The following is a 13,195-nucleotide window of genomic DNA, read 5'->3' as shown; positions in this document are numbered from 1 at the left end:
TTCGGCTCAGGTCATGATCTCAGGGTCCCGGGATCGAGTCCCGCATCGGGCTCTCTGCTCAGCGGGGAGCCCGCTTCCTCCACTCTCTGCCTGCCTCTGCCGACCTGTTATCTCTCTCTCTCTCTGTGTCAAATAAATAAATAAATAAATAAATCTTAAAAAAATAAAATGTAGGTTATGAAGTTTTGAAATGACACTATCTGACAAATCTTACCACAAGGAAAGTGAACATAATATCTAAGTCAAAAACAAAAAGTAAGACAAACCATGAGACTCTTAATATCACAAACAAACAGAGTTGCTGGGGGGAAGAGGGTCGGGAGAGGGGGGTGGGGTTATGGACACTGGGGAAGGGTATGTGCTACGGTGAGTGCTGTGAAGTGTGTAAACCTGGCGATTCACAGTCCTGTACCCCTGGGGCAAATAATACATTTATATTAATAAAAATAATTTCGAAAAATCAAAACAAAATAAAAACAAGTAATCAAGTTACTAGTTCTGCAAATATACTGCCTAACATATTTAAGACACTAAGGTAAAATTAAAATAAAACTAGTTGCTAGTGTTAACTCAAGTTTGTTAACTTTAAAGTCAGAAATGAGGGAAACTGCATAAATCCCTAGGAATATACACCATTTTCTGCAGAAGACTGGCTTACCTAAGAGATATAGTATTTCCTGTTTGCTATAAAACAAGCTCAAAGAATGATTTATTAACAACCACAAAAAAATTATACCCTAACATTACAAAATCTTCATAGTATAATAATTATCTCTAAATACTGGATTACTTTGAATAGTAATATCCTTTGGTCCAAAATTCTCAGCATCTCAACTTGATTTCCAAAGACATCCTCCTGCTTAACCGTCTTTCTCTAGTAGGCTATTTCGGATATCATGTTTTGAAATAGGGTACGTATTTTCTAAAATAGTCTTTCAAATATATCCAGAGATTTCTTCCATTTTTGGAAGGTGCACGCTGTTTACAGTTTGGCATGAACAAGAAAAACATGAACTAGCTTACCATATCCACCAAGGCTACGTAGAGGAACATGCCGGCAGTGATGGCGAAGATCCAGAGGGTGATGTTGTTGGCGTACTGGCCGACGGCCGTGCCGATGAGCATGCCTACGTAGGCCATCATGGCGGAGAGGAGGTTGTAGACGATGGCCTGCTTTACAGTCATGCCCGCTTTCAGAAGAACTGCAAAATCACCTACAGTGAAGACACAATGTGAGAGTTTTATAACCACAGGATTTTATGCACAAATTTAGGGGGGAAAAACAGAAACCAAAATTAAGAATTGATATTAAAAGATATGCCTTGAATAACAGATGTTTTATTATAAAAAGTTACTTACTAAATTAAACCTAATACATGCAAAATTTGAGTGAAACTCTCAGGCTCGATGCTCAAAGACAGTCTGAAAGGTACGTATGATTCCACGTCAGACAAACTGTGGTGACGAAGAATGCCAAGGTCGCCTGAAACAGGCTGGGAACGGGGGCGACCACGCAGGGCCTGCGCGAAGGACTACTGGGAGGATGGAGCTGTTCCGCGCCTGCTGGCCGGGCGGACGGTCACAGAAAACTACATACATGCTGACACTCAAAGAACCATACATCAAAAAGGCCAATTTTCTGTACAATGTGAAAAGTAAAATATTTTTTTTAAAAAGCAGAAACAACAGAAAAAAAGAACTTGGTCACTGCTTTTTCTGTGAGCTACAATTAAAGCTCTGTTCTCTGATCTCTGCCGTATTTCCAAAGGGAAACGGCCTAAGAAAAACAGAGGTAACAGACTCTTTGAGTATATTGTCCGCTGTTCACATTTATGTTTTATTTTTTTCAGAGAAAAAAATTAAAACTTAATTCTAAAGATGTAAAATTAGAGACTTTGTCACTCATGTGTCTATAGCTGGACCACTAGGGAAAAACGGGTTAAGGGGCGCCTGGGTGGCTCATTCGGTTAAGTGTCCGCCTTCCGCTCAGGTTATGATCTCAGGGTCCTTGGATCGAGTCCTGCATGGGGCTCCCTGCTCAGCGGGGGGCCTGCTTCCTCTGCCCCTCCCCCCACTTCGTTCCCTCAATCTCTCTCTCAAATAAGTAAAAATCTTAAAAAAAAATTTTTTAAAGGGTTACATACTGCTCAGAAACTTTACTAGAAAAATAAATACTGCCAGAAATAACGGTCTTAAAGCTAAAGGGTCAACATCAATTTCAACTAATTGTAACAAACTTTTTAGTTATTAAATGTACAAACATCCAATCAATCATCGAACACTTCGCAGTGCGAGGTATTATGTAGAATACGGCGGCATTTCTTTCCCTTAAGAAGCCGTCTTCGGGGCCCGGCTGGCCCAGCTGGGAGAGCACGTGACCCTTGATCTAGTTTGAGCCCCAGGCTGGCCGCAGAGGTCACTTATACATCCACACATAAACAAACCTTTAAAAATAGGGGATCTTAATCTTATATGACTAACAAGCAGTACATGATCTTTTCCATTTTAATTCTTATGGTTACAAGGTTCTAATTTCTAACAGGAAGATGTTAACAGAAAAATCAGTACTCTGCTAGGACATTCTCTATCAATGGCTTCTCGTTGGCCATTCTCCCGTTTCCATCTAATACGACTCTCCTTACATACTTTCCTAAAAGTCTTTGGTCTTTCGGAATATTTTTCAAATATTTCTTCACAGACCTTACACCTTGTCTTTTCATTCCTTTAATAAACGTTCCTTTTGTGTAGAGTTTTTAATCTTTATAAAGTCCAATTTTATTACTTTTTTCCTTAATGGATCTTGCTTTTGGTGCTGTGTCTAAGAATAACTTGCCTAATCCAGTAACGCAGACTTTCTCTTGTGTCTTCTTCCGTGCGTCTTACAGAGGTAAGCCCCACTGTGCCACAGTTCACATTACAGCCACCTCATTTTTGTTAAAGACCTACATTAGTAACCGCTTTCCCTAACAACAAAAAAATCTGAGGAGGATTTTCACTTTTACAAAAAAAAAAAAGGCAGAATGGGAAACTCGCCTTTGTCTTGCAGTGAGCCCTGCAGCACGTACCCGAGCAGAAAGACTGGCGGCCCCCAGCTCCTCCCCCGGGAAGCCGACTCAGCATCTCGGCGTCCATAGCTCTGAACCAGGTGACCATCTGTGCTTTCTCGCTCGTTTGTGCATCCATCAGCAAGATATATCCTAAGGTCTCGAAAGCCTAAGAGAGGTTTCTTTGGGTCCAGGAATGCTCAAGGACTTCTGCATTAATAGTGTTTCTTAGCTTTAAGCCATTGTAGCTTACAAAAGGTTTCAGTAGGAACACTATTTCTGGATAGCAGGGAAAACCTGTATTTTAAAATTTTTATTAATGGGGCACCTGGGTAGCTCAGTTGGTTCAAGTGACAGACTCTTGATTTAGGCCGGGGTCAAGATCTCAGTCATGAGATCAGGCGCGCAGAGCCTAGAGCCTACGTGGGCTTCTCTTCCCCCCTCTGCCCCTCTCCTGCCCCTGCACACGCACTCACCTCCTCTCTCTTGAAAAAAAAAACAAAACCAAAACCAAAACACTTTGTTTATTTAAATCAATGACCTATTTTTAGATAATCTGTGCCTACTGTGAGGGGTTTTTGGTTTTTGGAGCTTTTTCCCCCCACTACATATCCAATTACTGCAGCAACATTTGCTGGAAAAGCGATCATTTTGCCGTGGAACTTCCTTTGCACCTTGTTGAAATGAAGTTGCCATGTATGTGAGAACTCTACTCTGTTCCACTGATTTATGTGTCTATTTTTTCACCAATATAAATTGTTTCAATTACTGTGGCTTTATAGCAAGTCTAAAAAGTCAATTCTGCTGTCCTTTTCCAAAATTCTTTTGGCTATCCAAGTTCCTTTCCCTTTCCCTGTAAAATTTTGAAAAGGCTCCGAAAAAGCCTACTGGTATTCTGATTGGAAATGCACAAACTACAGGGAAAATTAGCATCTTAAAGATATTGAGTCTTCCATTCCATAATCCTGCTACACTCTCTTCAGACTTAAATCTCCTTTGATTTCTTGTGTGCTGATTTGTCGTTTCCAGCATACAGACTCTATCCATATTTTGTTAAGATTTAAAGCAAAGCATTTCATGTTTTTTGGTGTTATTATACAACTACTTTTAAAAAATTTCAATTTCCAATTGTTCACTGCCAATATATAGCAGCGTAAGTGATCTCTGTAGAATGATCTTGCATAAGATGAATTATTTCATTTAAAATATATCTCTGTCCTACTCTCATCTTAGATGACAATTTCTCAAAGGTATCTGCATATTTTTCTCCCCCTCTCAGTAAGAATCTATACAAACATTTGAAAAAGAGATCAAAGGAATACAGTTGGGATTTACACCAAGCAAGCAAATCTATTCATCTTTTGATAAATCAGTATCCTTTCCTTTCTGCTGACAAAGGACATTATTAGCACAACGAATGAGGTGTACCTGTCAAAGCCGTTAATGTGATCCAGTGCTATAATTACGTTAACATCTGCTAACATCAACTATTAAGATTTTTAAAAACAAGCATGTATTTTAAGATTCTTTATTTTTGCCTTAAATAATGCAAGTATACACATGTATAAATCTACATAGTGAATGTTCAATTTTCCCTGGACAATTTAGCACATTATGAAAATCTTATTTTGAAATTCTATTTACCCCTTAAATATACAAGAGGAAAGGGAAAAAATGGATAGCACCATAGCCTTTCTGAGCTGAGTCTGAATAATATGGATAAATTCATTTATCAAAATGTTACTCCTTTAAATTAGAACACATTACTTGATGTCAAGAAGAGAGTTCTGAATTATCCCCATTCTCATTTCCCCTTTATAGGTTTTAATACAAGTTTTCCTATAAATTATTCAAATGCTGATACAGTTCTTTACTGAAGGAGTGGGGAGAAAGCAGAGAAAATACAACAGAGTAATACTGTAACTTACTTAAACTTAGCTATACAAGTTTAGCAAAAAGAGAAGAAAGAATAGTAATAATTCAGACAATTTCATCCCTTACCACAGTCCAGGAACAAACATGCAATGAGAGACCAAGGTTTTCTATTTTCTCAGATGGTTTCTATTTCTACACCCCTCTTAGAGTGAATTCCCCTGAACTGTGTATCATTCTAAGGCTTAAAACTACAATTTTTCCTATCGCATTCCTAAACAAAAGCAAACCCCCACCTGGTACCCCATTAGAGAAACAGCAATCTGTCCGGAAAAGGAACAATAAAACTTGGAATTACTAAGGGTCAGTTTTTAATGCATTAATATGTAATTTAAACACATTTTACCCCTTAGGGTATGATGACTTCAGTATAAAAATCTCAGAATGGTTTGAAGAATTCATAATTAAAAAATGTAACTAGGGCCAAAGAGGTTTTAGATCAAATCAATATCCTGGAATGTGACGGATGACGCTGCTTTGCCAATACCTTCACCTGTTCACCAGGGAGAAGACATCTCTATCTACCTGCCATGCTTCTATCTCATCTTCAAGGGGATTCATCTTTCCCTTGGAAGATGTTTCTATACTTCTCTCTCCAGATTCCCTTCCTCTCCAATTAAGAGTGGATAATCAGGGTAGGACATTCATCCAGGCCTATTTTACCAAAGTGCCTATCACTGTGCCTTAAAGGCAAAAAAAAAAAAAAAAAAAGGGCTGTATAATCTCTTTTTCAACCATTTCCTCTGGTTACGGTCAGTAGACTACTTCCTACCTTGATGGATACAAAGTCCAAAGCATCTTCTATCACCTCCAGAGCTGTGCTCTTTCATCCCTACGAGCTTCGGCAGCTAGATTATGGAGTTTATGTGGATTTAGCACTAAGTATTGGGGGGAAATGCACATTTTCTTAGGGTCTCACTTCTTTCCTGCTGGCGAAATTCAATATACTTTAAAAAGTTTTATTTGGGGCACCTGGGTGGCTCAGTGGATTAAGCCGCTGCCTTCGGCTTGGGTCATGGTCTCAGGGTCCTGGGATCGAGCCCCACATCTGCCTCAGCATCCCTGCGGAGAGGGGAGCCTGCTTCCCCCTCTCTCTCTACCTGACTCTCTGCCTGCTTGTGATCTCTCTGTCAAATAAATAAATAAAATCTTTAAAAAAAAAAGTTTGATTTTTATTTATTCACTTATTTAGAGAGAGCACAGCACGGACACCAGCTGGCGAAGAAAGCGAGGGAGAGGGAGCGGCGGCCTCCCACGCAGGTGCTGCGCGCAACGCAGAGCTCGGTGTCCGGACCCCGTGACAGTGACCTGAGCCGGCATCTAGAGTTGGATACTTAACTGACTGAGCCACCCAGGTGCTCCTCAATATACTTTAAATTGTTGCTTCCTCTCACAGCAACAGTACCCTCTCGACTTCTGGTCTGTGGGGTAAAACAGGTAGAGATCTGTGGTCAAAGATCTCACTGAGGAGTCCTGGCCCACGCAGAGTTCTACAATCCACCTTTTACAAGAACTCCGCTCTGGGGATCCAGGGCTTACCTGGCCATTAAGATCTGTCCTGCATGTGTTTTACGTGGGGCTATCTTTCCTTGCGTGTCACTTTTCAACAAGAAACTACAGAGAGAAAAAGGAGTAAGTAGTAGAAAGGCAACCACCCTTAATCTCCAGCCTCTCTGCTGTCAGGAACCATGAAGTGGCCTGATGTACCCACCATGGGAGCAGGAAGTGGCTAGGAAGGGAAGCTGAAGGTTTCCCCCGTATACTGGGGACGTGTGTCTAGGACTATCCAAGTCTAGTTCTAAGCGAGTACAAAAGGAAAACGGAAGGCTAAAATCCTTAGCAGTATGTTACCCACATAGAAGAACTGATAGCTCTGATTTCCATTGCTATGGAATTGCAAATTAGCAGCTCACGTTCTTACTAACATAGGAAAGCAGTTAAGAAAAGGGTATAAGATACAGTATCTGTACCCAAAGAACCTACATTTTAAGAAACAGGACACCTAAAATGATATATACTAAGTAAAGAAAGACCTACTGAAAGTTAAGTGACAAAGTTTAGAAGAAAAAGGAATCCAATCATGAGACCAGAGGGCAGTCCTGCAGTGAGAGGGGGAAAAAGACTGTTAACATGATTAACTCGGGACACAAGCGGCAGGACAAGCGCAAGTAGGAGAACGGTATAAGCGAAGAACAGGCTGAAGCACCCACTGTGTATTTGGTGAATCAGGTTTGGGTGATGTAGAAAACATGCACAGCGAGTACAGTGAGTAAGCCTAACACAACAGGCAGACGGGAAGGTCACCTCAGGTAGGACGAAGGAATCTCAGCTTCTAACTCCATACATAAGGGAAGCAACTGGAAGATTCTGATTACGTGAGCAAGTCACATCTGAGAAGATCTATCTAGGATAAGGTATATGCGATGGACTGGAATAGGGTGAAACTAGATAAAACACTATGGAAACTGTTCAAGCACACGACAATGAAGGCAATGATGACTTAGGGTAAGAATGACGGGGCATGAACCAAGACAGAAGACCACGTGCCCAAGGCTGGTTAAGTATGGAATCGGGCTTAAAGAATCAGCACCAAGTAAGCACTAAAACATTGTTCTGCTTTTTGTGAGCAGTTAATAATTTTCTAAGCAAACTACATATATAAACTCTATTCAAAGTAAGCAAATAAAGCTACTGCTACCACCAAAAACAGTTAAACACAGTCAAATGACAGATGTTTCATACATGAAAAATTCCTTGCATACTCAAATGATGGAGTTTTTTTTTTCTCTCAATGTCATCTCCATATCCCTTGCCCATTTTCTATGTGATGAATGCATGTTCACATCTAATGTTTTTCAATTTACAGGAAAAAAATACACATAGAGAGAAACTAAAAAAATGTAAAAATCATTGGTAGGTGAGTAAGTGCCGACCAGAACAACAAAAAACTATCATTTTACACCTATCAAACTGACAAAACTTAATGAACTTAACATCAAATCCTGGCAGGGATATGGAAACACAAGAACTCTCAGGTACTGCTGGTTAGAAACTGCATTGGTACGGCCACTGTGGACAGTAATGTGGCACTTCTCGGGTATGTATATCCTGGGATCCATCAATTCTGTTCCTGGGTAGAAGCCCAAAAGATGTTCTCAGAAGAGCCTATAAGCACTAAAGTGTACAGATGTTAAATGCATCATTATCTGTGATGACAGGAAATTAAAGGCATGGTGTATCCAGTACTAAGTGGTAAATATGTAAGATGTGGTAAATGCACAAGTCTGAGTACTGGGTAGAAGCAACATAGGAAATTAACTCATGAGAACCTGGAGTTTTTAAGCGTAATGATCAGAAACAGAAGACAAGGAACAGAAAGGGATATAAGGTAATACTGTTGATATAAGTTAAAAATACATACATATAAAACAATGTACATTTTTAGGCACATATAACACACATTATATAAGAAGAGAATGATCACGTGTATGCCTGCAATCAGCCACTTTTATGTTTAAACGCTCCCAAATTTAGACACATTTATCACTGAAGAAGTCTCAGATTCGACAAAACCCGGGCCCCTCTACAGGCTGTGCATTACCTAACTCGTGCGGCAGCTCGTGACAGAAGACGGCGATGGAGGTGCTGATTCCTCCGGTCAGTCCGGCGCTGAAAGCTGCTCCTGAGGCGGGGATAGAAACAAAGTCAAGTCATGTTTACTTCTGCTTTCCCATCCTCACTAACGATGACAGGTACAGCCTCTCTTCTCTACCTAAATTAACTTCACGGTACGCGCGTGACTCACATCTACCTGACTCCGTACGTTGTGAACACGTAAGTCAAGTGCAACAGGTGTGTGACTACCAGAGAGAGTGACTCCGTGAAGGAAATACTCCCCGAGAAATTTAATCCTCCGGGAGGGTCTCCTTCTCACTCACTAGCAGCTCGAGAGTATAACGGCTTTCAGCATTTCTGTCTCTGAGCGGAAACCTGATGCTAAATTTTAAGTCCTGTAAGTCTATGATTTCATTTGCTCTCCCATATAGATATTTAAAGATACCTAAATGGCTACTATCCTCATCTGAACTTTTCTGGGTTTAGAGTGTAAATGCCACGAAGTATTATTTGTCTGACGGTCTTGAGGACTGAATATCAGAGGTATAAATTACATTTGATTCTCCTGGTAAAATTCTTTATTCTTTAACATGGACGGCTACTGTTGGTTCAAAAATATGGCCTCTCCTTTCTGGAAGAAACCACAGCCTACTTCTGAGTCAAGTCTGGAAAAGAAAATCATGAATGAATCATGTTTAATATTCTCCTAGACTAAGTAATATCAGTTCACATTATTAGCAAGGCTCTAACGTAGTATCTGAATTTGGTGCAATGGACTTTTAACATGTACATTTTTCTTCACCTTCTCAAAGGCAAAAACGAATTATTAAAACTAGGATTGAAATTATACATTCAGGGTCCTGTAAATGTGTTTGAAAATAAAATGTTAAATCACTATTTATATGGTGATTATGCCTTGGAAATCACCATTAAATGAATAATTTAATAATCTAATAAATTCGAAAATAAAATGTTAAATCACCATTCATATGGTGATTATGCCTTGGAATGTTATAAAAGTAGTATTTATAGACATTCATTTATATGTTCAAAGGAAAATCCAGTAAAATTAATCTCTACGCCCCAAATAAACTTATACTGAAAACCTTAACACAGCCCCTGGGAAAGAGAAAAAAAAAAAAAAAAAAAAAAAAATCACACGACCAGAGCAATCTCTGACAGTGTATTTGTTCATCTCCCAAAGTTAATCTTATGTATTGTAATTCATAATATTAATACTGAACCTGTGGACAAAGGAAAACGGTCTTAAAGAACAATGAATTCTGACCCCAGATGAAGTCACTGACCAATCGCTAAGCCGTCACTGAAGTTGTGGATGCCGTCCCCCATGATCACCATCCAGGCTATATTAGCGATCCCTGTTTCTTTCAGGTCAGATCCGGAGTGACAGGGCCCGTGAGAATGATGAGAGTGTTTGTGGTGCCACTGATGGTTGTGTTTCCTCAGCACAGTTTTACTCTCGTCGTGGTGGTTGTGGGCAGCGGCGTGGAGGTCGTGCTCGTGAACGGTATGTAACCCATCGCTGTGCGAATGGTCCATGATTTTCTCCTCGTCCACACAAAGGTAATTTTTAGGAGGAGATTCCTGTTGACCTTCTAAATCTGTCAGTTCAGTTTCATTAAGTCGATCTTCGGAAACGACCGAGTCATCCGTTCCTGTATTTTTAACAGCAAAGGACATATCTTATCAACATGAACGCTTCTTTGCTAATTTCAAGTCAGGCAGAATAGCCGTGCAATATACATTTCTCAAGTGAATGTCTTTTACAAGTCCCAAGTAAACGTGTAAGAGCAAACAGAGCAAAGACACATGTGCACCCAACACACTGGCGTTCTGAGCGTCCAAAAGATGAAGCCGATGAAGTACGTGGGAGCGCTGAGACCCAGAGCAGCAGAGTGAGAAGAGCGGGCAACTTAACGAGCACATCATGAACACCAAAGGGGAGAAAGTTACTGCAGAATTTACAGGACCAGACAATGGACCCACCGTTTTCCAGGGCAAGAAGGAACCTTAAAGTTTACCCACTCTAACATTCCCTTATCACGCAAGAAAACAAAAACAGAATTTAAGTAGCTGGCACGCCCCAAAGCTCCACCCACCGGAAAATGCTGCTCAGATCAGCACTAGAAGCGAGTTCAGAAATCCATGTAAGTGAAGACAACATCTGATAAAATTTTTTTTTTTTTAACTGAGGTTGGCCTCTCCCCTAGTTTTCAGAAGCTGTTTATTATGTGACAAAGAGCCGACTACTTCTCAAACTGTATTTTGGAGCGGAATACAGTTAGAGTCTTGTCTGCCCCTTTTCTGCAAAAAATCATTTGTATACTCCAGGGAAACACAGGTTTAAAAAAAAAAAAAAAAGGTAACATTAGATTAAAAGAATTTTTTACGTTTCCTTGAAAATCTTAAGCTGCTCATCACATCTATCGGGCAACAGGAGGGACGAATGGATGAGCAGAGACTTTGTTATACGGAGGCCACTCGCCACTCGCCCTCTTCCGGACGAAACCAATCCCATGCGGTGGGCACAGAGATTTTGCATTGTCAAGATCTAAAAATAACACGAGCATACTGCTTACAAAACCTTTTTGTTTCATTCTTTTTTTCCCTGTAAATGTGCAATAGATTCCTTGCCCTGTGATGTAATTAGTTAGTCCCACATTTCAGAATAAATAAGGCTAAAAGAAAACACTAACAAAATCACAAGACACACTCACATTTAAGAAAATACAAGCTGGAAACTAGTATTATGAAAGCCACAAAAAGGAGATATTTCAAACACTGGCACAGTTTAGAAGCAATATTTCAATTTTTATATTTTAAAAGTTTCTCTTTAGTCAGAACTGTTGCCTACCGGCAAGAGGCTTGAGCTGAAGCCAGTCAGCATCTGGTGTGTTATTTAACTTGTGATCTGAAAGCTTCCTTCCAATAGTTGATTCTTCTGTGTTCTGCTTCATAAACCACTTCTGTTTTCCCTGAAAAGAATCTGCTTTTAGCATCAAATCTGCAGCCACAATTAACAACAATATTTACTTACTAACATCTACAGGAATAAATGGCACTAACATTTTATTCATAAATTATTTAGGAAAAAAGTGAGAAAAAGTTTTTAGAGATTAATCAAGGGGTCTAACTAGATAAAATAGCCAACTGAATTTATATGTCACTTTTTCTTTTTCCCAATGACTCAACTAAAAGGTAATTCATCTACTCCGAAGTATAGACTGGGATACACAGAACTGTATTACACGCACCTGAGTGAAATGTCAAATACGCTTAGTATCTGCCTTATTTAATAGTGTGTGGGAAAAGAAGTTCTGAAAAAACTAAAGTTCATTCCTTTGAATTTCATCGTCCTGAATGCAATCTTACATTTCCCTACATGGGACATAATGGCCAGAATCACCCTTGCATTAAAGTCCCCCAATCTGTAGTTTACTTCTGTGAGACTTGGGCGTAAGAATGCTCATCTGTAAAATAAGAATGACAGATTCTTAGGATTAAATGTGGCGATGTGTGAAAACGACCTATCAGTAACCGACTCTTCACAGTTTTGCAATACAGTTTTCTTTCTCATCTAATTTATCCTCAATTATTAATGAATCCTAATTATTGTCTTTCATTGTTTAGGTTGGATTCTCCTATCTGCCAAAGTCCGCTTTCTTCTTTTATCGGTGTAAGTCACACCCACTTACACTTCTACTTCCAATCTCTGTAGATCTAAGGGAGCAAATGAGCTGTGGCCTTCTGACGAACGGAACGCAAGAAAGTGACGACGGGCTACTTGCGCGACCGCTCTGCGGACGCCTGGCACCTTCTGCTCTTGCTCAGGGAAGCTAGAAGCCAGCCACTATGCTAGGGGGAAACTCAGGACAGACCCCGAGGAGAGGCCATGTGGCAGAGGCAAAGACCACCTGGGGACCTTCTACCCCCGCTCTGTCCAGGGCAAACCAGGCCAGCGGAGTCTGAAGGCAGTACGGTGAGGGACCGCAGCGGATCCCCAGTGCAGCAGCAGAACTTCCTGGTGAATCTCGCCTCATTTTCTCACAGAATTAAGAGAAATAATAAACTGCTACTTATAATTGTTCTAAGCCAGTAAGCTGTGCGTTTTTCTGCTTCATAGCAGTAAGTAACAGAACTGGGGAAACACAAGATTGTCAGAACAAAGTAATATGGAGACAACCTAGAGAGGAGAAACAAAACAGCAGTCGTGAGTTAAAGAAGAAGGGGAAGAAAGTGGGGGGAAGGGGAGAAAAAGCCAACCCCGGTACAGAAGTGTTAAGAAGAAAATGCAAACACTAGCTGGGATTCTGTCTAACTGCTTTGGTTCCGATTGTCTGCTGTCCTAAGAACTTGCCAAATCGTTTACCCTCAAAGCCTCAACTTGCTGAACCCAGTCAACATCTGATGTATTACTTAATTTGTGCTCTGGAAGCTTCCTTTCAATAACTGATTCCGCCACACAGATGGTCGAATGTCTGTTCTGTTCAAATATCACTAATTCCCTTTCCTCAAAAAATGCCATATACTTTTTCTCCTCTGGTTACTCACTGTCCTATTTATCATAAAAGACAAGCACTGAT

The 13,195-nt window shown here is 40.2% G+C and overlaps 1 protein-coding gene across 3 annotated transcripts in view; it reads right to left on the bottom strand.

The window, feature by feature from the left end:
• The window catches only part of SLC39A10 (solute carrier family 39 member 10), a 136,217-nt gene that overhangs the window by 7,479 nt on the left and 115,543 nt on the right, over positions 1-13,195 (bottom strand). For 2 of the 3 annotated variants that reach the window (XM_004772149.3, XM_004772148.3), the window contains 4 exons: positions 11,467-11,587; positions 9,899-10,267; positions 8,578-8,658; positions 1,024-1,214 (listed from right to left, as the gene is read on the bottom strand). In XM_004772149.3, the coding sequence (XP_004772206.1) occupies positions 1,024-1,214; positions 8,578-8,658; positions 9,899-10,267; positions 11,467-11,587 (762 nt within the window). Of the gene's footprint in view, positions 1-1,023; positions 1,215-8,577; positions 8,659-9,145; positions 9,257-9,898; positions 10,268-11,466; positions 11,588-13,195 lie in introns of those variants that run through there. The other variant, XR_006606324.1, reaches the window with a different exon arrangement.

Source organism: Mustela putorius, unplaced genomic scaffold, assembly GCF_011764305.1.
Source record: "Mustela putorius furo isolate JIRA1106 unplaced genomic scaffold, ASM1176430v1.1 tig00000275_pilon_pilon_pilon, whole genome shotgun sequence".
Lineage (NCBI taxonomy): Eukaryota > Metazoa > Chordata > Mammalia > Carnivora > Mustelidae > Mustela > Mustela putorius.
The sequence above is the reverse complement of the archived record's forward strand: the minus strand, read 5'-3'. Positions and strand labels throughout refer to the sequence as shown.